At 43.3% G+C, this 26,242-nt stretch overlaps 1 protein-coding gene across 3 annotated transcripts in view; it reads left to right on the top strand.

The window, feature by feature from the left end:
- The first annotated feature begins 2,108 nt into the window (after positions 1 to 2,108).
- The window catches only part of EPHA4 (EPH receptor A4), a 135,279-nt gene continuing 111,145 nt past the window's right edge, over positions 2,109 to 26,242 (top strand). Inside the window, exons 1-3 of one of the 3 annotated variants that reach the window (XM_024563772.3) lie at positions 2,109 to 2,255; positions 5,409 to 5,476; positions 9,620 to 10,283. In XM_024563772.3, coding sequence (XP_024419540.1) covers positions 2,165 to 2,255; positions 5,409 to 5,476; positions 9,620 to 10,283 — 823 coding nt within the window. In that variant the 5' untranslated portion in view covers positions 2,109 to 2,164. The remainder of the gene's footprint in view (positions 2,256 to 5,408; positions 5,477 to 9,619; positions 10,284 to 26,242) is intronic. The other 2 variants (XM_071220722.1, XM_053919117.1) reach the window with 2 other exon arrangements.

Raw genomic sequence — 26,242 nt, 5'->3', positions numbered from 1 at the left:
TATGAAATCAGTAGCTGCAATTACTGAAATTCACTTCCTCAGACTTTGACATTTGAGCTGGTCTTGCACTGAGAAGCCAAAATGCCTGGAGCCGCGCAAGCTGTCGGTCTTTCTCGTCTACCGACTCACCGTTATTGCCCAGCACCTCGCCGAGTGCGCTCCAGTACTAGTTGCCTGTCTTGTTAGCCCGGGTCTGAGTTTGCACGAGTGCAGCTGTCCAGCCCCGGTGACATGATGTGCTATGGGGGCCAGTGACCAGGAACCGTGGCCACAGACTGCTCTCTCCTATGCACCGCCCCGCACCCCTCCCGCTTTATCTAGGATTCCTTTTTCAGGGACAGCGACTGCTCAGGCACCCCCTGGGATGCTGACTACGAGTTTCTCCTTGAAATGTTTTCCGATACTGTCTTCCGTAATCCAGTTGGCTAGAAGCGCGATAAGACTCCCGGGTTCTCTCCACCGCCACCCGTCACTACACCATAGGGGTGGCCTGGGTGCGCCAGACTGGGCAGAGGGATGAAAAGATACGCCACCAGCACACCTCCCCTCTGCGGGTTGCGAGTTGCGTGCGGGTTGCGCATTGAGGTCTTTGTCCGCTTGCCCTTCAGCGGGGGCCGCGCACTCCGGCCTATGACCGGCAGGTGGCGCAGTTGATTCACGAAGAGCCGCCGCGGGAGAAAGGAGCTTCCACCTCCAGGAGGGTCGTCCTCCCGTGGGGACCTAGGCTCTGGAGGAAAACCCGGCCCGACCCCGGAGGGAGCAGAAGGAGGCACGGCCTAGGAGGAGGGGAAGAAAGAGGTCTGGTCAGGAATCGAGGCCCCTGCAAACGTCCGGAGCAATGCACCGAGGCGTATCGGGGACCAGTTCCCCGGGCCGCCGGCCGCTTTGCTGTCCGGGACTGCGCTCAGGTGGCTACGCCCGCGGCCCGGTACGGGGGACAGATCAGGGCCCAGTAGTGCCTGCTCCCCGGAGAGCCAGCAGTGACACCCGCGGCGCCTCGGCGGAGGCAGCTGAGCAGATTTCTGCGGGTCCCTCTGCCCACCACCGTCTCTTGGGGCAGGGAGAACTGTGGGGACCTGCGGGGCAGCGGTGGAAGCGCAGAGCTGCAGCAGCTGCTCCGGACAGCTTCCGAGTTCCCGTTCGCCGCGTCCCGGCGGCGGCAGGCCACCGCATTCTTACTTACACCCTTGGCTTCTGTCCCCGGTGCCCGGGACTTGCTAGGCCGGGTTCCTGGGACTCTCGCCCCCGTCCACTCTCCCCCCGCCCCCCGGAAACACAGAGTTGGCTCCCTGCAGACTGCGCCATCTCAGGGCGCCTTGCCGCGGTGGGGGGTCAGGGCCGGGATGAGACCCTCGACGTGAACGCCGAGATGGGGCCAGAGGGGAGCTTCTCCGCAGCTAGAAGACCACACGTTCCGAGCCCAGCTTCCGGCTAGGCGCTGCGCTAGACGGTGGGGACCGATTAGGTCTTCGCTCCGCAGGCATCTAGGTAGCCTGGGAAGAAGAGACCAGTCAAGCCACAAAATTCCCCCCAAAGAACATTTCATATAGAGATGCGCTACAAAGACACGAAACAGGGCAAGGTAGCAGAGGGTGGCTTCGGCCGTGCTGAGGAGTAAGTGTGCATTCCCAGACCCGGCGCGCGGGACGCAAATGCTTCGACCCTCAGAAAAGAGCAACCGCAAAGAGGCAGGTCAACTTTATGCTTATTTTATTACAATAAAAGGGCCTTTTCCCGTCTCGAATCGTCCGCAGGGGGAAGAGGTGGTAGCTAACCCTTCCTCCGGCTTCCCGTGAATCAGTTCAGAGTCTTTCGAAACTCATTCCCCTGCCCAGGGGTGGACCCCCGAGGTGAAGTCTCGGGACCCCGCCGCCTTCCTCCGGCGGGGGCGGGGACCCACGCAGAGTTCGCCCCCTCAAGCCTGGGGAGACCGTGCACCCCGCTGAGCCCCGAGGGGCGGGTACCAAAGGCGGGCTTTGCTCCGTAGGGGCGGGGCCAGGTCGCCCTGTCTGTGCGACCATTGGCGGCGAGCTCCGGACTGGCGGGTGGGCGTCACGGGCCGGGCCCACCCCCTTGGCAATGTCTTCAGCCTGCTGCACTCCTAACTTAAGCATTTATTCCACTGGGATAGAAGCGGTAGGAGCAGCGTTGGCACCGGCGAACCATGGCTGGGATTTTCTATTTCGTCCTCTTTTCGTTTCTCTTTGGGATTTGCGACGCTGTCACCGGTTCCAGGGTGTACCCCGCGAATGAAGGTGAGAACGCGGCGGCCTTTCTACGGTCGGAGACCGAGAGCGCACGATCCACCGGTGAAGGTTCCTCTGAAGCGCGAGGCTGGCCAGTGTGTGTGTGTGGGAGGGGGCGGGGGGGGGGATTCCGGCGGGAGCGGTGCGCCCCGACTCGGGAGAAAGGGGCCGAGGCGAAGGGATTTGCGAAGGGGAGGTTTGGGGCGGCCGCTTAGCCTGACCTGGGCGGTGACCCGTGCTTTTGGCGAGGCTGCACAAGTTTGCAGCGAAAGGACAAAGTTTATCAGCATCCACCAGTGAGGCCAGCTCGAGGCGTCCTAGGGGATACCCGGGAGGCAACGCTAAGATTAAAAATGATAGTAATTCTGTGGCCCAAGTCCTCGCTACCACCTACCCCCCTCACCCAGCCTCTGTCGAAGGGGTAACGGAAGCCTGGAGCCCGGTGAGGGCTCGGTGCTCCCGGGTTCTTGGGGAAGGCTTTCAAGCTGTGGTTTTTGCAAAGTTTCCCAAGCCGTGCGCTTCCCAGGACCGTGCTGCTGGGCCTTCGCTGCGCAGCGGTCGTGGTGCGGCTCGCGGGTAACGAGTGACCCGATTTCTAGCACTGGCCTCAGACACCTTTCTCTCCGCTGGGCTCCGCGCCCCGGAGGGTGCGATCGCTGGTGTAAGGGGTCCCACGCTACTCTGATCACCCCGCAGACTTGGTGAACCCACCGGCAAGTTGAATGTACTGGAGTTTTTGCTGTTTTCCCAGAACTGTACGCTGGGTTAGTTTGGAGGGAACGCGCGGGACCGACTGGAGTCGTCTCGGTGCTCGGTGCTCGGTGCTCGGTGTTCTGCGTGTCTGTTTGGACGTGCTGGAAGGATTGTGTGTGTCTCTGAGTCGGGGAGGTGGGGGTTGATCATTTAGTTTCCGATGATCTCAGAGAAACGCGAGTTGAGTGTGTGTGTGCATGTGCGTGCGTGTGTCTGCGTGTGTGCGCGCGCGCTCGCGCAAACGCGTGTGTGTGGTGCATGAGTGTCCGCATGGACACGGACGATTTTGTGTCTGTGCGCGAGTGCTCTGATTGTGTGCGCGTCTTCCAGCGAATGCTCTAATTGTGTGCGCGTGTTCCAGCGAATGCTTGTACTGGAACCTGCGTTCATCTAACCTAGTATCTGCCTTGCCTGTGCGTTCACGCCTCCCCACCACCACCCCCATCCATCCACCCATCCATCCATTCATCCATCCATCCATCCATCCCTCCCTCCCTCCCTCCCTCCCTCCCTCTTTTCTTCGTCTCTCTCTCCAGATCTGTCCATCTTTCCTGTGCAATCTATTATTTTCCCTGTTCCGAAGGAGGGAGCCAAAAACCAACTTAGTCTTGGCTGGGCAGCCGGTACCCAGAGTTCGCCAGACGGAGGCTACGAGAGATTCCCACACCTGCCGGCAGGCACTGCTTGGGAGGAAAGGGGCGCTCTCACGCCCAACCTGTCTCTTCTCTCCTTCCGACGTGGCTCTTGGTGCCACCTCAGCCGCTGCCGCGTTTTTGTCCCCACGGTTTTCTTATCCGAATCTTGGATCCCACGTTCTGATGCTTACTTTGCTCACTGTTAGGACGTCCCTCAGGACCTCACTGCATCAGACGCAAATTTTTTAAAACTCATTTCTTGCTTGTTTTTTTTTCTTTTTTTGGAAGCGAAACTTGGGAGCCCTAGACACAAAAGGCGCTGATGGAGCTGTAGGCTGATGTAGAAAGAAGGGGGGAGTCACCCCCTCTCGAGCCCCTCCTCCCCCTTAGAAATTAATTCATTTTGTTGCTTTTTATTCCCATCACGTTTCCTTTTCTCCCTTTTACCCTCCCTTTCTACTCCCTCCCGTTTTTTGTAAATTGGGTCTTATTGTTCCCTTTGTGTCCCTAATCCACCTTACATAAATCCAAATGGATGTAGCGGGCTTTTCTCTGGGGACCCAGAAGAGAGAATGAGGCCGGCGGTGGGGGCGCAACTCCGGGCGGGAGCGACCCAGGGAAGGCTCTACATTTTAAAATAATTAACAGACCCCAGGAATTCAGGCTTCCCGGGAAAACCGGGAGAACGAGGCTGATTTTAACTCCTTTGACTTCGTGGTGAAATGCGAGGAGAGATGAGCAAAATTCCGAGGCCGGGGGTTGAGATTGAGAGTTGGGGTGCGCAAGAACAAGGATGAAGGCTTCCTATTCCCACCCCTCCCCCAGCCAGCATCGCCGATTAAATTAATAACCCACTGGTTCCTTTGAGATGGGCCTTTCGACCCCCAGGCCTGCAGGTCTCGGTGGGAAAGAGAACGTGGAGAGGGTCGGGATTTACCTCGTCCTTTTCAGTGTCCTAGGTGCCTAGGACTGCTCCAGCTTGGGCAGCAGACCGCAGCTCGGTAGCCGCGCTCCCGGCCCCCCTAAGCTTTGATGCACACTCTGGGGTGTAGCGCACGCATACCAGCTCTACTCCACACCTAAAGTTCAAACCGGTGTTTTCCTCTCGGGTGGAGGAGGAGTCTCCGATTGTCCTCAAAAAGACCTGGAGAAGAGAATAAATAACTCAGTTCATTTGCATTCTCATTCTACACGTCTGCCACCCCCACCCCCTTCTGAAACTTTGATATTTAAAAAAGCAGCGGATACCACATCCAGGGCCGACTCATTTGGGGGTGGAGGGGGGAAAACGGTAAGGAAGAAAGCCTTCTCGTGACCCTTTGAGTACACTCAGATAGAATTCACTTGTGGCTCTGTCACCACGATGATGAGTTATGCGGTCATCTGAAACTTGTAAAAACAAATAACTCCAGCAGACACCAGACAGAGATGAATGCTGATTTTGCTCTGGAGTGCAACTGCCCTGCATAGATATATTTATTTTTTGAATTGTACTTGAGATTCTCTATTCATCCTTTTTAGAAAATGAATCAACCAAGTCCAGGGATGGAATTTTAAATGCTAAGCAAGTTAAATAAATAAGAACTTGCAGATTTAAAGAGGGGAGAAGATCAAGTGAGTAATGATTATTTACATAAGTGAGACCAAGTTTAGGTTTTGATCAGAGTGGGATATGCGCACCCCCGGCACATATGGAAACGCTCAGGCAAATGGTTTTTGTAGTATTGGCTTTTTGCAATTGGAAATTAATCTATTTTTCTTTGTTTTTTTGCAGTTACCTTATTGGATTCCAGATCCGTTCAGGGAGAACTTGGGTGGATAGCAAGCCCTCTGGAAGGAGGGGTAAGTTCCAAGTGGCTCTCTGCTCCAAAGGGTAAAAAAGGAGTGATTAGCAACTTTCTGAGAGTCCTAATGGCTTGATTCTTGTTGATTGTGGTGAGGGGGTCAGATTTCCGCCATGGCCTATGAAGTGAATTACGCTTTGTTGCAGAAATCCTATACTCCCCTTGGATAGGTCTGTCGTGGAAGAACTAGAAACCAAAAGGGCAGAAAGAGTTTTCGAAATTAGGAGATTGGTAGAGGCATAGGCTTAGATGCCTATTTAAAACTAAAATACCGACAAGAAATGCAATCTGGGGACCAAATTAGAATTTATGCCTATTTTGCTGTGATGGCTATGAAGTACTGACAGGGCTAATGTTAGAGCAACTGTTCCGTTTCCAGATGAGGAAAATGAATAACTTAGGATACCAGGGAGAAAAGCCCCTCATTGTACCATTGCAGGTTCAGTTCTGTGCACAAACAGCAGGAGCTCCTCACCTCGCTCCCAGGGCGACCTTAAATCAGCGGCTCTGCTCTTGCACGCGGAGAGAAAGCCTCATGAACTTGTGCCAGGGGTGCAATACATGCACCAAACACCACGAGCTTGAACATGGTTGATGCTAAACGTGAAAAGTTTAAGTATTCGGCATCTTGAATCTTTGGGGACGCAGAGGCTGCATTATAAGCGTGAAAGAGAATGCACTGTTCATTTCTTCTCGAATTTGCCATCATTGTCTCCACTGGAAGATTCAGAGAACAGAATTAGGTCATTGGCCACATTCTCTCACCCCGACCTTACCCCTTAATGACACGTCAGAATGAATCAGCTTTGGAAAGAAATGAGTACAATATGTATCTCTGGCTTTTGCCAAATTGAAATAACTCTCAAGTCCTTTAAAAATTAAGCATGTTATCCTACATTTACATGCTTGGTAGTCTAGACTGAGCCAACTGATTAAAAACAATAGGGATGAAAGGAAGATTAGGGGTGTTTACCAGGCAAAAATAGTAATGCCAGCCCCCAATATGGTGCTTCTGCCTGTCCATTGAATAAGCAATAAAAGATGAAGAGAAAAATAAAGATTCATAGAAACTGTTATAGAAGGTGAGTTTCAAAAACATGACAGTCATGAAAATGGAGAATTTTGGGCTTCTATTTCCAAAGCCCTTGTTGTAATCCATTTTAAATGAAACGGAGATTGCGCTGCCTTCCTGTTTTCCTGCCTGAACTTGACTGCTGCTGTTAGTTGGGTCTCTGCTGAAAAATTCCAGTCTGGCCTCAAAACCATTTTTTTAAAGGGAGGGAGAATGATTGGCAGGCCTCTGGCAGTGTAGACAGGCTGTATTCACCGCTGATTGCAGGCAATTGGCCTCATCCTTTGAATGCGAAGAAAGGTACAGCTTTATCTTGTGAGAGTCAGACTCTTGTTAATCCTATACCCTGGAAAGGTCACTGATTCAGGAAGGCTTTCCCAGGCTACACAGGGGCTCTTGCTCTGTAGGTTGAATGTATCAGAATTCTCTGCTAAATTGAGGATGGAAGGTGTTAGTACTTTCATTAAAATTTTTAATGAGCCTTATTTTTTTTTTTACTGGCTGCTCTCAGGCTTGAAGAGAGAATGCATCAAGTAATGACTTCGCATCTGACTTGTTACACTAAATATACATGGGCCTATTTAAAAGCGAGGAGTGACACATTTTTGAGTACAGTCTATGGTCTATCTAGTTTCTGGAAAGCTTTTACTGCAATTTAATATGCTGCAGACTCCACACACTCCACCGCCCCCACCCCCCTTCCCCGAACTGCTGAAAAAGCACCTGGTCACTCTTTCTAGACATAAAACTTCTCTCAGTTCTCTTGAAGTCTCTTTAAAAAAAACACCATGTATATTGATTATTGTATACAACCCAGAACTTTTTATGGGCTGATGTAGACAGTTTTTCCTTTCCTCAAATGTGTGTAACATTCCAAGTATTATTGTGAGGGGTTTATTTGAGGGGAGAAATAGTCATCCCAAAGTATATAATAGCTGCCGAGAAACTATGTGCCAAATTATAAAATTTAATTAATCTCTATATTTTGTATGTGACTTTTTCAGGCTCAGATGTAGAATGACAGAGGAATTAGACATCTACCAAGTAGGGATAGACTGGCTTTCAAAAGTTCTTTCCAACTGAAGGAAAAGCTTATTTGAGTCTTTTAATTATTCTGAAATCTCTAGTTAGAGTTAGAACAGATAACATGTTTGCTGGAAACTTGGGGTGAGAGTTTGTCCAATAGTGACATTTATTTGCTACTGTTGTTATTTTTAAAAGGAAAAAGAAACCTTATATGACAATGCCACCAAGGAAAAACTAAACTGTAGTCAGAGACAACGCTCAACTCTTGTTTTTGCATCAGAGCAACTAAATAGAACGTTAGAATAATGGGAAGTGATGGCTTCTGATGGCAACACTGTAGTGAACCCCCAATTTCTTGGCAGTGTTCATTGAAAGGAGTATATTGAGTTTCCAACGTTGATGGTAAAGTATAAAACTAAGGGGATATTTGTCATTGTTCTGGTGAATTGATCGGTGTGGTTAGACAATCAAGTTCAGGCTGGAAAATTCATGTTACACCTGAATTATCCCATATGAACTTCCCGGAGATATCCCTGTGCTTTCATTTACATTGATAAATGTGTTTTTCCATATTCCCTTTGTTCTGTGATGAGAAACACGCTGACTGTTTTTTTTTTTTTTAAGGTGGGGATCTATTTTTGGATTCACATGAATTTCCCCAAATAATTAAATTACTGGTGATTTATTAGTTAGTGGATAAAAAGAAATTTTAATCACCCCAGGGTTCTTATCCCTCCCAGTTCCAACTTTCATAATGATAGCAGATGAAAGGGATACAGAATTTTATGCATTATGGCCCTCCACATAGTAACATTTCCATCCATTAACGGTTTTCCAATGCACAGATGGGAAACGCGTTACAAGATACAGTGTGATTCTATGTACTCATTTTATTGAATGGAGCTTTAAGTGGAGCTATTAGAGAACACACATTTTTGAAACTATCCCTTTTTTCCTTTAATTATATTCATGTGTTACATATTTAAGCTGAGATATACCAGATCATATAAATGCACTACTTGTAGATATTAATTCAGAGCCTTGCAGGAGCCCCAAACCAATCTTGCTTCTTTTAGGATTCTTTTTTAAAGTACAGAGAGAGTGAAATGACTACTTTTGTCATAGTAAATTCAAACTGTCCCACCATTAGGATCTTTGTTAAGAAGTAGATTACAGAGAAAACTCAACCATCCTTTCTTAAAATTTCTTGAGCTTTCAATCACAAATTCTACTTACTATTTTAGTTTCAATATCCCCAGAATAGTTAGAAGCAAAGCATGGGTGCATTCTTGTTTACTTATGTGTATATGTTTTAAAAGTAGGAACAATAGACAAACATTTAATTGAGTACACGTTCTTGATGTGTTCCACCATTACAAATGACAACGTATCTGAGAAACACAGCCAGGAAGTGTGCTCCTTCTGTTCCCAGGATTACCAAACTCAGAATCGTGAGATTTTCTTTCCCCCTTTAAAGAGTAGTAACAGTGCCAAAAAAAAAAAAAAAAAGAAAAAGAAAAAAATCCACTGACTTTTTTTTTTTTTTTTTTTTTTTGGTATTAGAGAGCAAAGTTCTGACAGGAGCACCACTAATTAACTGATAATTGTCTTCCTTTGGCAAGCGCTGCTCTTCCTGCTCTTAATTTGCAGGTCTCTGTTCAGTTGTTGAAACAATACACATACGAGAGTTTTTCATTTCTGAGTAAATTTGAACTGTTGCCACTTCAAATTGTAGCTGTTGTAATAGGTGAATCTGAGGTTGTTAGACCACCGCAAGGAACTGCTGAGAACTCATAAGTAATAAATCCACCATTGCCCCTGGATTTAAGGCAAAAGAATGAAACAATTAAAAAAACACACTTCTGCAATAAAGTATTGTCTCATCTCCTCCATAACATGCTTTACCAGTGGGGACGGGTGCTCAGTAGTTTTCTTATTGAAAAAAATTAGTAATAATCAAAGTCGTATGAGAGTAAAGTAGGATCGACAGATCCCTGTGTGATGAAGTTTTATAACTGATACCTCTCCTCTGGATCTTTGCAGTGGGAGGAAGTGAGTATTATGGACGAAAAAAATACACCCATCCGAACCTACCAAGTGTGCAACGTGATGGAGCCTAGCCAGAATAACTGGCTCCGAACTGATTGGATCACCCGAGAGGGGGCTCAGAGGGTGTATATTGAGATCAAGTTCACCCTGAGGGACTGCAATAGCCTTCCAGGCGTCATGGGGACTTGCAAGGAGACATTTAACCTGTACTACTATGAATCCGACAATGACCGAGAGCGTTTTATTCGAGAGAGCCAGTTTGCCAAGATTGACACCATTGCCGCTGACGAGAGCTTCACCCAAGTGGACATTGGCGATCGCATCATGAAGTTGAACACCGAGATCCGAGATGTAGGGCCATTGAGCAAAAAGGGGTTTTATCTGGCTTTTCAGGATGTGGGCGCTTGCATTGCCCTGGTGTCGGTCCGTGTGTTCTATAAGAAGTGTCCACTCACAGTTCGCAATCTGGCCCAATTTCCAGACACAATCACAGGGGCTGATACGTCTTCTCTGGTGGAAGTCCGAGGCTCCTGTGTCAACAACTCAGAAGAGAAGGATGTGCCAAAAATGTACTGTGGGGCAGATGGTGAGTGGCTGGTACCCATTGGCAACTGCCTGTGCAATGCTGGTCATGAAGAGCGGAATGGAGAATGCCAAGGTAAGACCAGCCATATTGTACTTTTCATTAGGGCTTAGTGCACGTAATTAAATCAGAGATGAGACTAAATGGAGTAGAGCCAGTAATTAGCAGCCCCTGTGGGATGTGGTGGGACAGAGGGGTCTAATGAGTAAGTGCTGTAGCTCCAGGTGGCAAGGCTGAGACCCTTCTGATACTGACAATGTAAATGATGCTGCTTTAATCAGCAGAAGGCCAAACACATTTGCTAACAGGCACTTAGATCTGAACTGGCTAGATGCACCCTCGGAAGTGGAAATGATCAAGCTGAAGACACGGGCTTGATTGATCCTTCCTTAAAGAGGGTGGACACATTTTCAAACCACAGTATCCCTGCCTGTAGACTCGACAAAATGGTAAATATCTTTGGTTGCCTGTGTACGTACATAAACAATTTACATGTAAAATTAGGATTGTGTTCCAATTCTCTCGCGCTGTGTGAAGAGCGCCCAGCGCACCCTTCTCTGTGGACCAGAGTAGACAGGACTCCACGAAATGGAGTGACAGTGTTTCGAGTGTGTTTGTTCCACGGAGCACCCATTGCTAAGGTCCCTAAGTGAGATCAGTCTGGATGATTTATTTCCCCTGGAGGTGATAAAGAACTAGTAAGAGTTTTCTCATTTGATCTGTGGTCAGAGGGAACAGTAAATTGTGATCCATTTTGATTACTGAGTGTTTGAAGAAATCTAGGTATTTTTATCATGTTAATTCCTATGTAGCATTATTACTAAAGTGATTTTTTTTCTCACCTAAAGTTCACTGTGTAATTCCTTCTTCCCATATGTCCCCTTTCTGTCAGAATACAGGTCGTGGGTGGGGGGGGGTGGAATTCATAAAGTTTTTCTTAAAAAAACACTTTGTTTCTGAGTAAGGGATGAGAGTAATTCATTTGTATATGTGCTGTTCATGTCATGTATGGCTTCAGGCTTAAAAAAAAATCAGTATCCAAGGTTTTTATTTTTGCTTGGTATTTATTTTTAGTGGTAATCAGTAGACTCTGCTGCCAGTCTTATTGCGGTTCCTACCAAACAGTGTAACTCTGATCCCGTTTATGGACCAGATCAGATTAATCTTTTCTCAGGGTGATTGTTGAGCCGTGGACGGGATTGCCCCTGGTCCACCTGATTTGGTGATTACAGAGCCTGAAATAACAGCCTGCCAAACAATTTGTCTGGCATTCCAACCATCTTAATGACACAGTGGGATTAACTACGGGGCAATCCACCTGACTGACTAGAAATCAACAATTATAGGCTAAAAAATTACGTTTTTTGATAATTTGGTGTCATAGAGGTATATGTTTGTCCTTTTGTAGTTTGTGTGTTTCCAAAGTGTCATTCTTGATTTGCTGTAGTTATTTCTAGGAGTAGCTAACAATGATTGTCTTGTAATTTAATGGTAAATAAAACGGAGTAAAGGCTGACTACCTTTTCTGTTGACCTAGAGTAAAAAAGGTATATTTGTAAACTTGAACATTTAAAAGTTGGGGTTTAAAGTTTGCTGTTGACTTAGCAAGATCAGCTGTACCAAAGTAAAACCTTGGAGTGTACTCTGGTAGTAATATTAGAAAGTATGTGAGCACACTGTTATTGGTCCATAAATTACAATAATCAGAGAAGGAATAGTGAAATGAACTTGGTAATGACACCATGTCACATTTTAGAGTAAATTATTCTGCCAATTATTCTGCCTTTTCAATTTTTGAAGACAGGACACGCACATCTTCACATGTCAAGATTCATATATATATGAGATTATATATATACACATATATAATATATATATTATATATACTATATATGTGTGTGTGTGTGTGTGTATATATATATATATATGTATATATATATATATACACACATATATATAAAATCATTGTCTTTTCATTTCCTGCTCAAATGTTCACATGTCTGGTATTAGAATCTCTCTGTATCTAATGTGATTGATTTTCAATTGTCACAGAGCCCAGTCACTCATATGTTGCCCCATTGTGAAACTCCTTGACAGTTTTACAACCCAAATTAGAAGAAAAAGAGAAAAAGATGGAGGGGGAAATGAATGTAAAGGCAATTGAACATGTTAGTGATTTGTTTCATGGAAATAATCTTGGGACTCTGGTTAATCATGTGGTACACGGAATGGGAGCGACTCCATGTTTTAGGCCCAGTTCGTTTCTGCACAAACTGTTCCTAACACGGGGTCAGAGAGTCGATGGAAGGGGGAGGTTGGTTGCGCCATTTTGGGGACTCTTTGGTGTTTCTACATCTGCTCCCCAGGTTTCTTTTTCTTCTCATACAATGATTAAACCTTTTAAGAACACACTTTTTTGCACAAAACCTTGCACTTTGTTTGCTTCTTTGTATATGATACTCTCAGTAAAAATCTCTGATGAATTTAGGAAGAAAGGAACAACTTGAATGACACAGGATTCTTAAATTCCAAACCTAGGTGAGACTTTTTAAAGACGATAAAAGTCTGAGGAGTAATAAAAAGTGGTTGTCTCCATCCTTGACGACATTATTGGGGTTTCAGGGAAACATCCAAGAGGAGCAGAAGGAACATCAACACAAGGAAACCATGTCTCAGTTTGGTCACTTAGCTGTATGACCTTGAACATGTTCTTAGGCCCTGGGAGCCTTGATTTGTTCCCTCTGTAAAGTGGGTTGACCATAACTGTCCTTATCTTACGGAGTTGCTATGAGGGCGTGGAGCTTTCAGATTGGTAAAAGTCACCTCGTACATCAGAAAGCATGAAACTAATGCTAATACTACCATCTCTTTTATCACTCTGCTCTTCCCAAGGCCATAGCTGATGACTTCAAAAGGTGCTGAGCTGAAACAAAGGGTCTTCATCTCCCAGTCACTCTTGCAAGTCAAGGCTAAAGATAGGAAGAATTGCCCTTGTCCTAACAAAGAATAATGTCCATTTTCACACTTCATATTGCAAATGATATTTGGAGAGTGCCATCTTTTTTCCCCTGAAGGAAAGCAAACTTCCCTTTGAGTAAGAGAAAAGTGATTTGGGGGTGGGGGGCAAGAAAGAGGAGGTGTGAAGAGAGCTTAAGAAGGGATATAATGGAGAACTGGCCAGGCTTCAGAACTCTGGCAGCAGGTCCCTCCCCCATTGTCTTTTCAATGGGTACGCTGTGGCAGGACAGATAGAAGAACAGGTGAAAGGTCACCTCCTTCCTCATCCATCTTCCTTGGGGTCTGGGAGGTCAGAGCGAAGATTGATTAAGATCTTAAATGTTTGACAAAGGATCCCTGGGCAAAAATAGGCAGGGCGGGTGGGGGCCTGGGGCGTGCTGTTGTTTAAATCTAACCCTGGTCATCTGCCCGAGTCCTCAAGGGACCTTGGGGACAGAACTACACTTCCTCTTGGAGTTCTTACTTCCAAGCAGTACATGCTAATGGAGACATGAAGAGCTGCCTCAGAAGTGTCCAGAGAGGCAGGGTGATGGCGGGCTTGCCCTCTGAAGCAGCCGCAAGTTCATTGTGCTCCTGAATAACATTTTCTGAAATGATTTGGCCAGGCCTCAGCCAGACAACAAAGAGTGTTAGTCACTCATCTGCCCTCCCCAGGAGAATGGCTGGCTGGCCCGCACAGTGGTTTGAACTTGCCTGGTGATTGGATGCGCGGGATAAGAAACTATTCCAGTTAGTTAGCTAGTCACCAGTCCGCCTCAGACACCCCTCCTGCAGTACCCACATGCGTTCCCCTCAGTGACGAAACCTTCCAGATGTCTTACAGGGGTGTTTTTATCACTTCAGAAATATTAAGCAGAAAGCAGAGAGGAAAAGATATTTTTTGCTTAATTAAAAAACAAAAAAATGAAAGTCACATATTCACTCTGTGAAATATTAATAAGCAATGTTTTCAGAGAATAGACAGAAGAATATGGCTAATACAAAGAAAACATTTTTATAGAGTCACTCTTCAGGCCAAGTAAGTGATCACAACAGTGACAGAAGTTAGCCAGGTAGAAATCAACCCTTGCTAAAATACACAATTTTGCTATAAATTGTTTTGGGTCACATATATCTAGGGCCTATATTATATATCATTATAGATATATGGTGGCTTCATATCAGCACAGGTATCTTATTAAGAGCTATTTTGAGAAATGCTTTGATAGCTATAAAATAGATTTCAAATGTGTGCTCTGAAAAGAGAGTGCTGTTGGTAAAAAGAAAAAAAAAAGTCTTGATGACTTTGTTTTCCTAAGGACCTGAGGAGAAGGAAGTGCTGGAGAGGAAGCATTTAAAATATAGTTCAGAAAGATGCTGCTTTGTGTCCTTTTCCCTTTTGAAATTTTCTTCTACCTTTGAATTGTATCTTTAAGAATCAATGGCTTGAATCCCATGGCTGCTTTCATCCCAGCTTTGAAGCATGGCTGTGATCATTGAAAGACTCAATTCTTTACGTTACGGGAAGAACAGGGTTTAATTGTTGTCCTTTTTCTGTTCCACTTTTTTATTTCTCCTTCTTCGGGTGACCAGGCTTCTTTTTGCGTGTGAATGAGGCAATGGTCTCAATTTGGGGGTCACCAAAACATCACATAGGCATTACCCCAGGGGTTTCTGAAGGCAGTATTGAAGATTTGATGATTTATTTTAATCCAACCGAGCTTCCTTGTACCTTTCAAAAATGAATTAAGACCAAATTATTTTTTGAAGACATGAGGCTTTAGGAAAAAGCCTGATTAAATGGCTTTTTAGTTACCACTGCGCAAAACGGAGGTGGTAGTGATATGTTTGACGTTCCCATTGTTGAACTTTACTACTTAAGGGTTTTTTTGGATATAATTGATTAATGTAATATTACCATAGAACTACATACTTCACTCTTACTCCGAATTTTTATGCATTACCACAGCTTACAATTTGGCAAGTAACCCAAATATACCTTTATGTATGTATTTAAAAAATAATTAATGGAATTATTCTTAAAATTGTCATTTTATTTTTGGTGCTTGATTATCACATTAGAGAATATAACTTTTCTCCATTCTTCATAATTGATGATTAATATTCTATGGTAGAATATGCTATACTTTCATTTTCCTTTATTGGTAGCTATTTAATTTCTCCTAGTTTTTCCTGGTAACATTTTTAAACAAACAGTTTAATTTGTAAATCATACATGTATATTTCTGTTAAAATTTTGGATGATGAAGCTTGTTTTGTTATTTTGCTGGCTTTCTCTTGCACAAGTAAATTTAGCAAAACTTCCATATCATGAGATAGAAGTGGGCGAGTGTAGTTCGGTGTAACCAAGCAAGTAACGCCAGAAACTATTCTGGAACATAGTGGGGTCTCATGAAATGTTCATTGAGTGAATGAATAAATAAATGCTTAAGGAATTGTGGTCTGTTTCAAATTAAACATTTATTTGATGGAGTAATGTTTCATGGAGTCGACATGATATATCAGAATCTTTGTATGTGACTAATGTATTAATGAGGTCCTTGTTTATAATTCCTGCTTCAGTTGGGTCTTAAGAACTTTCATCATGTTTATGAATCATCTCTGTGCCTGAATGCTCAGAAATCTTTGCAGCGCAGGACTTAACATCAAGCTATTTTAGTACAAAATAGCTAAGCCCTGCCTTTGGAGTTTGAGACTTGAGTTTAGTTTCTAGTTTTGCTACTTACCCCGATGTGTGATCATGGATACTAACTTAACCCTCCCTAATCCCAAATTCACATTAGCAAATTGATGGCAACATTGTGTGATTACGTATCATACACACAGACACACACACATTCAGTAAGTGGAAATCGTTATTGTTCATTTTATTGTTGTTAGAAATGTGGTGACAATATGAGCTATTGGGCAGTGTCTGTTCAACAAGGAAAGCAGTTCACTTAGATGTGGAATAGAGTTGTTGTTCGGTTTCTTTTTGGTTTTTGGAGGAGCAAGGGTAGGGGATGGTGTGAAATGGCTGATCTTGTCTATATTCGTCCTTTGCTTCCCAAGTCTCCACACTAGTGCAGCGGTTCTCAAAGTGTGTCCAGCTGGGTTCCCCGAGACCCTTTCATGGGGTTTACAAAGTGAAAACTTTCTTAAAATACTAAGATTTTATCTGCCTTTTCCTTCTTCTTTTCTCATGAGTGGAGTTTTCCAGAGGCTGCCTGATGGGTGATACCTCATCCAATCGAATACAGAAGGAAATACGAGACTGTGACTGTCCTCTATTAAGCCAGGCATCAAAGAGATTTGCACATTAATAAATAAATAAAACCGCTCTTCTCATTAATTTCTTTTGTTATTTGTGTTCACATGTAATAGGTTTACTATTGGCATTTTAACATGAATTAATAAATAGTTCCAAATTTTTCAGTTTCAATTTCCAATGATACATGTTGATAGCTTTAACTCACATAATAAACAAAAGCACTTTGTCCCCCTCAGCACTCTTGAGTGTAGATGGGCTCTGAGACCCAGAGTTTGGGAACGCAGCAGCGGTTCCCCGCAGCCCGGTAGGCTGGTTCTCTTGCAGGTAACAGAGTGAACTGCAGACTTGCGGCAGACGCTTTTAAAAATTAAAATGAAATAAGGAAGCTCTGACAAGTGTTTCTGAACCTGGGAGATTTAGGTAGCTTAGAAAAATGGTGTTTTATTTATTCAAACTTTTAGACGTTTCTATAAAATTAGACAGCTACTTATAGCTCTTGGCATTCTCAAAACTGTTTATCTGTGTCTCTTTAGTTTGGTTGTGCTTGTGAGAAGGAAGGACTAAAGAAGGCCCAGCTGCCCCCCAGGCCCTGAGAGGCTGTATCTTTTCCACTTAGGGCACAAAGCCTTTCTCGTGTCCCCTTACAGCTGGTATCTCAGAGCTGCCCTGCAGAGGAGAGCAGGTGAGGTCACTGGGTCCTGATATGCAGGGTAATTAACAGTCCCATGACTAAAGGGACATTTTATGAATATTCAGGTCTGTTTTGGCTTCCCGGGAAACAATCCTGTTGGTACCCCTTACAACTCCCTTTGGAGACACCAAGCATTTTCTGGGTGAATGCTGGTCCTCAGCTGTCTGCCTAGGGTTGCTTTTCCAGGCAGCAGATTCTTCATTTGCATATTCTGTATTCACCCTCATGCAAAACAGCACACCCATCTCTCTCCCTTTCACAAAGGCAGTGAGAGCTTCCTTTGGAAACTCCAGCCAAAATCTCCTTCTGTTTATGCAGAACCCAATGATTTAGATGCCATGCAAATTAATTCGGTTTTGATTTGAATGCTTCCAGAGATTGGGGTTGGGAGGCATGAGTGGACTATTTGCACAGGGCTCTTTGTGCAACCCCTGCTCCGCCATCACCACCCTGATGTGGCGGTTGTCACTCCCCAGCCTTTTTCCCCATGCAAAATAACCCCGGCTCCCGCTGCTCATTTTATTTTGACCTTTGGAAGGAAACCTAGCAGTTGGTGAGTCCCTTGGCCTGTCTGTTTAGTGACAGCTTCAGCTGGAATCTTGCGTTCTTTCTGAGGTAGGAGGGTGGAGATGACACTATTCAGATTATGCTAGGAATGTTTAGAAGTGTCCCAATAAAGGGCTTGAATACATTGTAAAGTAAAAAGATCAAATTCTTTGAAAAAGAACTGTCTACATGAGAAACATTCAAACTGTAGAGAATTTTTATGAGTTGGTGTTTTTTTTTTGAGCCAAATTGATGACAATTGCTGGGAATCAAAGTCTCAAGGGACTGAGAAAATGCTCCAGAAAGTGGCAGTTTTGCACCTTATTTTATACATTGCTGTGCAGGGAGGAGACACAGGGCGGGTTACATGAAATGCAATGGTGGTAGATTAAGAGGGTGGGGAGAAAGCAAAACTGGGTAATCTCTGGGACTGGATAATAAGGCAAAACAGAGGGACACATATTTCTTTTCCATTGGTGGGCACAGGACAGTTAGTAATTATCATTTGCAGCGCAGAGAGATGGTATGTGGGGAACAAGAGAACAGGAGGAGTTCTGTGGTCTGATACTGAGGGTGTGCCCTGAGGGGTCTGGGAAAGGAGCTTTCTCTGACATTTCAAAGGTATGTTATCTGAGATGCAAAAAAAAAATTAGAAAGGCTCACTTAAGGTAAGTTAAATATTGACCTTTGTCAAGGAAGCTACAGTCCTAGGACATGGCTACCCTCCGTGACTCACTTTTCTTTAGGAATTTTTATGTTCAGACCTATGTGGTTACTCCTCAGCCCATCAGGTGTAGTATGTGGCCCTTTTTTCATCCACACATACCTTCAGCAAATAGATATGGAAAGGGCAGACTCTGCAAACCATCGCTGGTATTTTCACTCTGGATTTCTGCACCTATGAATGAACACATCAGTCTTCATGTGTAGAATCACATGATTCTACTTTATTTTCACTTATGTCCCAGATACATTTCTTTAAAAGGTGTATCATTATAATTCTGTTCCTTATCTCATATGTGTACTCACTTGAGGTTGAATTCCCGCCTTCCCATCCCACCTAGTGCTTCCAAATTCCCTTTAACCTTCGCTTTGGTCCCCTCTTGGGGGAACAGCAAGCACATGGCCCATCATACCCAACAGACATCACTCTGCTTGAACACAGCACTCTCTTCAGAAAGCCATGATCATAAGACTTCTATAAACTAGAAGAAGAGGACTTTGCATGAAATGTTTTTGAAGTTCAATTAGTTTTGAGTTCAAGCTAATTTCACAGGGCAGACGTGGGCATAGCCAGACTTGGAGCATAATTAAGAGGAGGCAGGGTCAGCTAAGACAACATCTAAATGTGGAAGAGCTTTGGTTTAGCTCCACAGGGTCTGACAGAGTTTGATGATGCTGTTCAAAGTCCATTTGGGATGGATTATTAGGATTAAAGAATAGCAGAAGGCTCTGTGCACGGCCCGTTCTCCGGTGTCATTAGTGGATGAGAAAATTCAGCTGCTTATCTGGCTCTTGTTTCTAAAGATGGATTTAAACAGGCCCACACTTCTCAAAGGTGATCTTACTAACCTCTTCTTAATAAGTTACAGATCTCAAATTGCCCCAAATCCTTAAAATACCATTTGAAGTAAGTTGATTGATAATTATCATTTCCCCTATGTGTGCAGATATTTTCCGCAGCAGTACAAAGCTATGGTACAGTTTCTTAATTACCCAGATAATCCTGTTTGCTTGTATTTTAAAACTATGAAGTGCTGGGTAATTATTCAATTCTTAATAGAAGGCAAATGGCAATGTAAACAATAATTAGGATGTGAGACAGACTAATGTGCTTCAAAGCAAATTGGATTTTTTTCATACTGTTCAGCATGAAGTCCCATAAAGCTAACAATTTAGAAGCAAGGCAAAAAAGGTGCCATTTTGTTCATATTTTATGGCGTTATCTCCTCACGTCTTGTTTCTCTGAATAGCAGTTTGCCCCAATGAGGCTGGCGGTGCCCACGCCAAATGTTTCCCTAACAATTGCTTCCCTGCTGTTTGACATTTGGCTGTCTTCTCCCAGGGCTCCAGATTGGTCCTTTGTCTGCTTTGGATCCCAGGGGTCAGAGGTTAACAGAATACTGATTTCCTCCCATAATACCATGGCAGGTAAATATGGGCCAACCTCATGATCAGTTAAGACACAGCCCAGCGAGGAATGCTTTTCTCAGGGGCTTTTGTCCTTAAGAACTTCCCCAATTTAAGACGCCAACTTTCCCAGCTCTTGCTTTCCACAAGGGATCCTTCATTATCTGTGCTGCCTTCCCTTTTATGTGGCTTTTTCATTCACAGCTAACAATGTATCCCCAGAAACACGCGACCTGAAAATTATGAACAAATCATTGCTCTTGATTAACCAATTTTACATATTTAAGATGATAATACTTCGCCATCTTTGCGTAGTTCATTATGTCTTGTAGTCTTATCTTTCCTGTATGTTTCGTGGGTGAGACAATGAACTGATGACAGAAGCAGTAGGCAAAGATATTCTAATGATGGTGCGATTACCGCCCCCCTCCCTTCTCTTCCTCGTCTGGCCTTCGTGGTGTGTTGCCAGTTGGAGGTGTAATTAAATGAACAATCAATTTTATTTTCCATTTTCATCGTTTATGGAGATGTCTAAGCATTCATCAATATCAATGTTATTAATGTTTTACATCAGTTTAAGTACATCAGTCTTATTTTTTCCTCCCAAGATTAATGTAACTCAATAGGTTGCTTTCTAATTGGTTATGATGCACACCGAGCCTTTAAAAGTTTAAAATACATTTCAAACTTTCAGACTTCTTGTTATCATCAATTAATTTTAAGCCACTTTTCTATATTAGCTCTCCCATTCCGATTTGGCCAACCTTCTTCACATTGCACTGTGAACTTGATGTTTAGATTCATTTGTTTTCAGTTTTAAGTGTTTGAAAGAGACCTCCCCACTTTGAAAAACAAGTTTCCTTTTCAAGTGTCCGGCTTGGCAATGACTGAAGCAGCCCGCAGGCAAATTACCATGTTAAAAGAACAGATCAATACCTTTCTGGCTCCTCCACCCTTCGTGCTCCCTTCCAAGGGGGAAGAGTTTTGAAGAACCCTAGGAGGCCCTTGACAGATGTGCCAGGAGCCTTCAAGAGGATTGTCAATTGCTGAGTGGGGGACATTGACAGTTTGATCTAGTGCCAGGCTGCTCCTCCACCGGCCATCTGAAAATGGACGCAGGAGGAACTGACAGCTTCAGGAAAGAGGAGCAGTTTATGTAATTATGGAGAGGATTAGAAGAAATGCGTTGGAAGAAGTGAGAGATCAATACCGGGCACGAGTGGGCTGAACTCACCTCTAGCTGTTAGAGCCCTCCATTTTGTAACATTTAGCTTGTGCGGAGAGAAGATTATTTTACAGGTTTTTTATTAAGGGTTGTGTAAACCTATGCATAAGAGTGGGTGGGGGGGAACACTGATTTTTGAGAGCGGACTTGTAGGTAATTAACAATGTAATGCTTCCAGTACTTAAAATGTGAAGGTGCTAATTAACTAATGGAGAAAATTGACATTTCATTACTCTGTGTCTCTAACTGAGGTGCTAGCGAAGAAGTGCAGGTGAAGGTAGTATTGGAACATTTAAGTTTCCATGGATAGCGTTTTGTTTAGGAACTGTCTCTCTGTTTTTATCCTAGAGTTCAAATGTAGCAATAATTCAGGGCTACCTTAAAACGATATGAAAGCGTGTTGTTATTTTAAGAAAGGAACTCACGTTGATGGAAAACAGAACATTATGTTTTGCAAAAGTGAAGGAAAGCATTTTTAAAAAGGGCCTGAACCACACACTGTTTGAGGGTCTCAAATGGTGTTACTTTTATGAAGTTATCCTCCACAGGGCAAAAATGGCAGCTGTACTTAGCTAAAAACAAACTCAAGTATATAATTTATTCTAACTTTCATGAAGGATTCTGGGATTCTCTTCACAAAATGTTGTAGGTATAACAATTCTAATAATTTTTAAAAGGGTACTTGATATGGCTAGAATTCTGCTCTGTGGTTTTAGAAATCATACTGAAACTTTAAAAAAAATGTTCATCATTAGATTTTTTTCTTTTTTCTCCTAGAGAAAAATTAAGTCATTTATTGAAGAAAAGTAATGTCTGATCTTATAAAAGTCAAAACCATTATTGCAACTTTAAAAAATAGATATAGTAAAAAGAACCCTTTTCCCGAAAATGGATTGTTGACTTTTATAGATAATAATTGAAAAATACAAACCTACCTAGTGAGTTTTTCCAATATTTTCCATTATATCTTCTAGCTGGTTATCACTGATCTACAGGAAAGCTATTGATTTTTGTATGTTTATCTTACATCCAATCCCTTTATTGAACTGTCTTGTGAATGCTAATAGATTTTCAGTTAATTCTCCAGGGTGCTCTAGAGAACTAATACTTTTGACTGCAAGCAATTATTGTTTTTCCTCTTCCCCAAAATTAGAACTCTTATATCTGATTTTTATCCTACAACATTGGTCGAAATTCTCAGACTAGTAATAAATAATAATGTAGCTTGTGAGCACCTTTACTTTATGGCCAGTTTTACTGGACATGATTTAAGTATGCTATGAGATGTATTTTCTTAATATCATATTACCAAGTTTTAAAATTTCTTAGAACAAATTTTTAATTTTGTTAAGTTACTTCCAATATTTTTTTTAATTTATGTGAACTTTTTGACTTGTTTCCTTTTTGACATTAAATATAATAGTATATTTTTTTCCTGATAATAAACCATAAAGTGTTTTTGCACTTATGGGAAAAAAAATAACCTTATAAGGTGGCAGTGAGTTTTGATAAATAGACTCTTTAGTTCTTGTTGTTAATTGAAAATAATAAGAGCCGGAGCTTTGGAATAAGAACCGAATTTTAATCTCAGTTTTTTTTTTACTTACAAGTTGATTGGGCTAGATACTTAACTTTAGTATTTTGACTTTCTACTCTGTAACATGGGAGTAAGATACCTACCCCATAGCTATACTTAGGATTAAATGAGACAAGGTATATAAGCGTCAGCCAGGAAGTGGCACCTATTCAGTGCTCAGTAAAATGTAGATACTTTTATTATTTTATTTTGAAAGTTTTATAAATATCCAAGTGATATTAGTCTACCTATTCTCTCTCTTTCTAACTCTATCTCTTTCTCTTTCTCTCTTCTCCTTTATTTCTGTCGTTTCAGTATTATAGTCAATTTGTAAAATTAATTATCACAGTTTTTCATTTCTTAATTAATAGTGTAGACAGTTAATGTGCATGCTAACTAGCTCTTCTCTGTAAGTTTGAGAGGTTTCACCATGAAAACTGATGCTGGACTGTGCACTTATGATTGGGGCACTTTTCTGTGTATTTGCTGGACTTCAGTAAGAAGCATGACAGACACAGAAAGAAAACTGGCCACAGCACCTTGCTGAGCTGCTCTCCAAGCCACACAGAAGGCTTTCCCCGCCCAGTATCGTAGACATGCTCTTTGACTTTGATTTGGGCTATTGCCAGCCTCTGCTGACTTTAAGGTAAAAAGTAAAGATGCCACATTGCTCCCATCCATAATTACATTATTGAGATTTCTCATTACCTTGTGTAGATCTTAAGCATATACGTTAAAGGTAATGGGATCGTTAAACCTGGAGTTAGTGCGTAGACCTGGTTGAGCTATCCATTAATCATGAGCCCGGCTGTTAATGAGAATCCAGTTGAGAAAATATTTAATATCCCATTAGCGGAAGCCGCATTCCACCGCAGAGTGAAATGCAGCCCTCAGAACTGCAGGGCTTTGCTCTCTTTTTTTATTGAGAGAGAAAGAGAGAACATGAAATGACAGATCCACATTTTATAGAAACATCTGGTGCTCCGTAGAGCTGCAACTTTGACATACTAATTTGTAAATTTTTTTTCTATTGGTTTTGAGGATTGGCATGTTTTATTTTTCATTTTAAATTATTCTGTGGGCCATGGCAGACAGAAGGAAGACCGGAGGATAGATATTGCCTCAAGATAAGGAAAGACTGTCTGATATTTCCAACCAGACATGATGAAGTGCGATGCCTTTTGAGACGACGAGCTACCCACCTGTGGAGCCAGTGTTCACCTGGCCAGCGACCGCAGGGCATCTAAGCGCATCCCTGCAGTAAGATGTCAGAGGCTGTGTTTCTCAAAGGAGCACCTTGTTGTGGGCAGAACGATTCTTCTTGAGTAACATTTATCAAATATCATGGGTCTGTCCTGTGCGTGGCAGGCACGTACATTGCCAGGCTAGTCCTGGGGCGCCAAGCGCCTGTGGCAACCTCTAGCCCCCAGGACAGGCTGACACCTCCCCCTCTTTTTCCAGGACATTGACAAATGGCTCAGAAATGGGTACTCATCTCAACTGTGAGCTTCTAGACCAGAAAACTGTAAGATTCCTTGCAACTCTAAGATGGGTATTTGGTACCTTATTTTAAATATTTTATATTTTCTGTGGGTAGGTCATGTAGGCCTAGGGTCTCGTAGTGCAGAAAGGATGGAGAAGCTCTTCAAACAATCCCAGATGCCAGCTTCTCTATTTTTATTTTTCCTAAATCTAAGTGTATACCATGGCATCTCAAAAATGGTTTCGTATGTTTCCCTAACAGGCACCAGTTAAAGGAGATGGTAAATGTCTTTTGGAATAAATTATTAGTATTTTATAGAAGTGTCTGTCATTATGAGCATCCACCAAGGGCACTTGGCTTTAATGTCTTTGGTCCTAAAACGGTCTTATAAGGCAGATACCGTTATCCCCATTTTACAGTTGGGAAGGCTGAGGCATGGCAAGGTGCTTAGAGCCATGCAGACTATTCAAGATGACCTGAAGCCAGGTAGACTGGCTCCATCCTCCGCAGCTGCCAACTCTATCCTGTACTTTCTCCGGGGAAGAACTGTTAGAAAGAAAAATCCTCTCTGCAAGTTAACTAACAGTATGGGGTCCATGTATTCTTACAAAGCACGAAGAATACTTAAAATGCCTGAATTACGGAATTATGTAAAACAGTGCCCTATATTTACTGCCAGGGGGTGGCCTTTATATTATTTCAAATGGCCTTGCCAAGAGCAAAAAAGGACTTTCCAATTATTAAGGCTGAAGACTGTCACAGAGTGTACAACTGAGCATATTACTCTTATTTTGACTCTGTATCGGAGCAGAGAGGAAGGTTACAAGCATAGAGCCAGGTTTACAAAAGACAGAGCATCAGCTCATCCTAACAGGAGGCCAGACTAACCAAATGAGAACTTTTGATCTGTGCAGTAAATCCAAGGATATTTGGGAGGAAAACCAAGCTAAAAAGGGTTAACTTTAATAATCTATATGTTGTGCACATGTTTGAAAGTTGATTCAGTGAAAGCATTTCATTGCAAATGTGAGCAGAAAGAAATAGCAATGAAACAATTGGGAAGACAATTCATGTCAGAGAGAAGGGGGAAAGAAATGGGGGCAAACAATCGCAAATGGTGGGGAATGTCCATTCCTTTGGGACCCATACATCCTCCCCTTTCTCCATTGTGCAGCTATGTTGTGTTTTCAGTGGAAATGGCTCACCTTTCAGCACCCAAAACCAGTTACATTCTGATTTGTCAGATTATATTAATCACAAAAATGTGTCCTTCTTTTTAAGTCTGAACCACTTAGAATGATGTGTTTGTTGAATGCAATACAACCCTAATTAACAAAGGAGGTCACTACTTTAACTTGACAATTACTTTAACATGGGAACTAGTTTTCTATACACAAATGTTGCATGTAGGGACGGACTGTAATGTGTTTGCCCAGGCTGGGTAGTTACTCTCCCAAAAGATGTCTTGTAGTCCTGTAAACAAAGGAAACATCTTGGAGGCCACTTGTGCTTCTTCCTCCGCCTGATGGCAGAGTGTGCTAGTTTGGGTTCTGTTTCTGATGGAGGTGAAGGCACAGGTCCTGTACTGAGGCTGTGTGAAGTGGGGGGCGTCTCCCTTCTCAGGGTGGGGAACTATTCAAGTTGGAAGCACCTAGAAATCCTTTCTTTATAGTCTGTGCTTTTCATTTCACATATTAGGAAAATGAGGATCAGATCAATAAAGTTCAAAATAAATTGATAAGACTGGTGCCTGAAGTCTGGAGTTTTCGAGTCTTGCCTCCCTGGTCATGCTAAAGGGAGAAGAGGCCCAGAAACGATGTGGGTCCCAAGGCAAAGTAGCATCTTCCTATTTTTGAAGTTGGCCTTGATAACCACACTCCATGTATTCAAGCCTCCTCCCCTACTTAGGGCTTCTGAAACGAGATTGAATTTGGTGCTTGATTATGTTCTTAGGGCTTCAGTAAACTGTTTCCTGCCTCATATGGGCTTGAAACCCCTGAGTGTACTGTGCCTTTTTCTGTCTACATCAGGTAAGTACATCCTGAGGTCTTCCTGTCTTTCTATGCACTGTTCCCTTCGCAAAGAGTTTGTAGCCTAAGGGGGTGGACAGCCCTG

Source organism: Desmodus rotundus, chromosome 2 (assembly GCF_022682495.2).
Source record: "Desmodus rotundus isolate HL8 chromosome 2, HLdesRot8A.1, whole genome shotgun sequence".
NCBI classification, from domain to species: domain Eukaryota; kingdom Metazoa; phylum Chordata; class Mammalia; order Chiroptera; family Phyllostomidae; genus Desmodus; species Desmodus rotundus.
The sequence above is the reverse complement of the archived record's forward strand: the minus strand, read 5'-3'. Positions and strand labels throughout refer to the sequence as shown.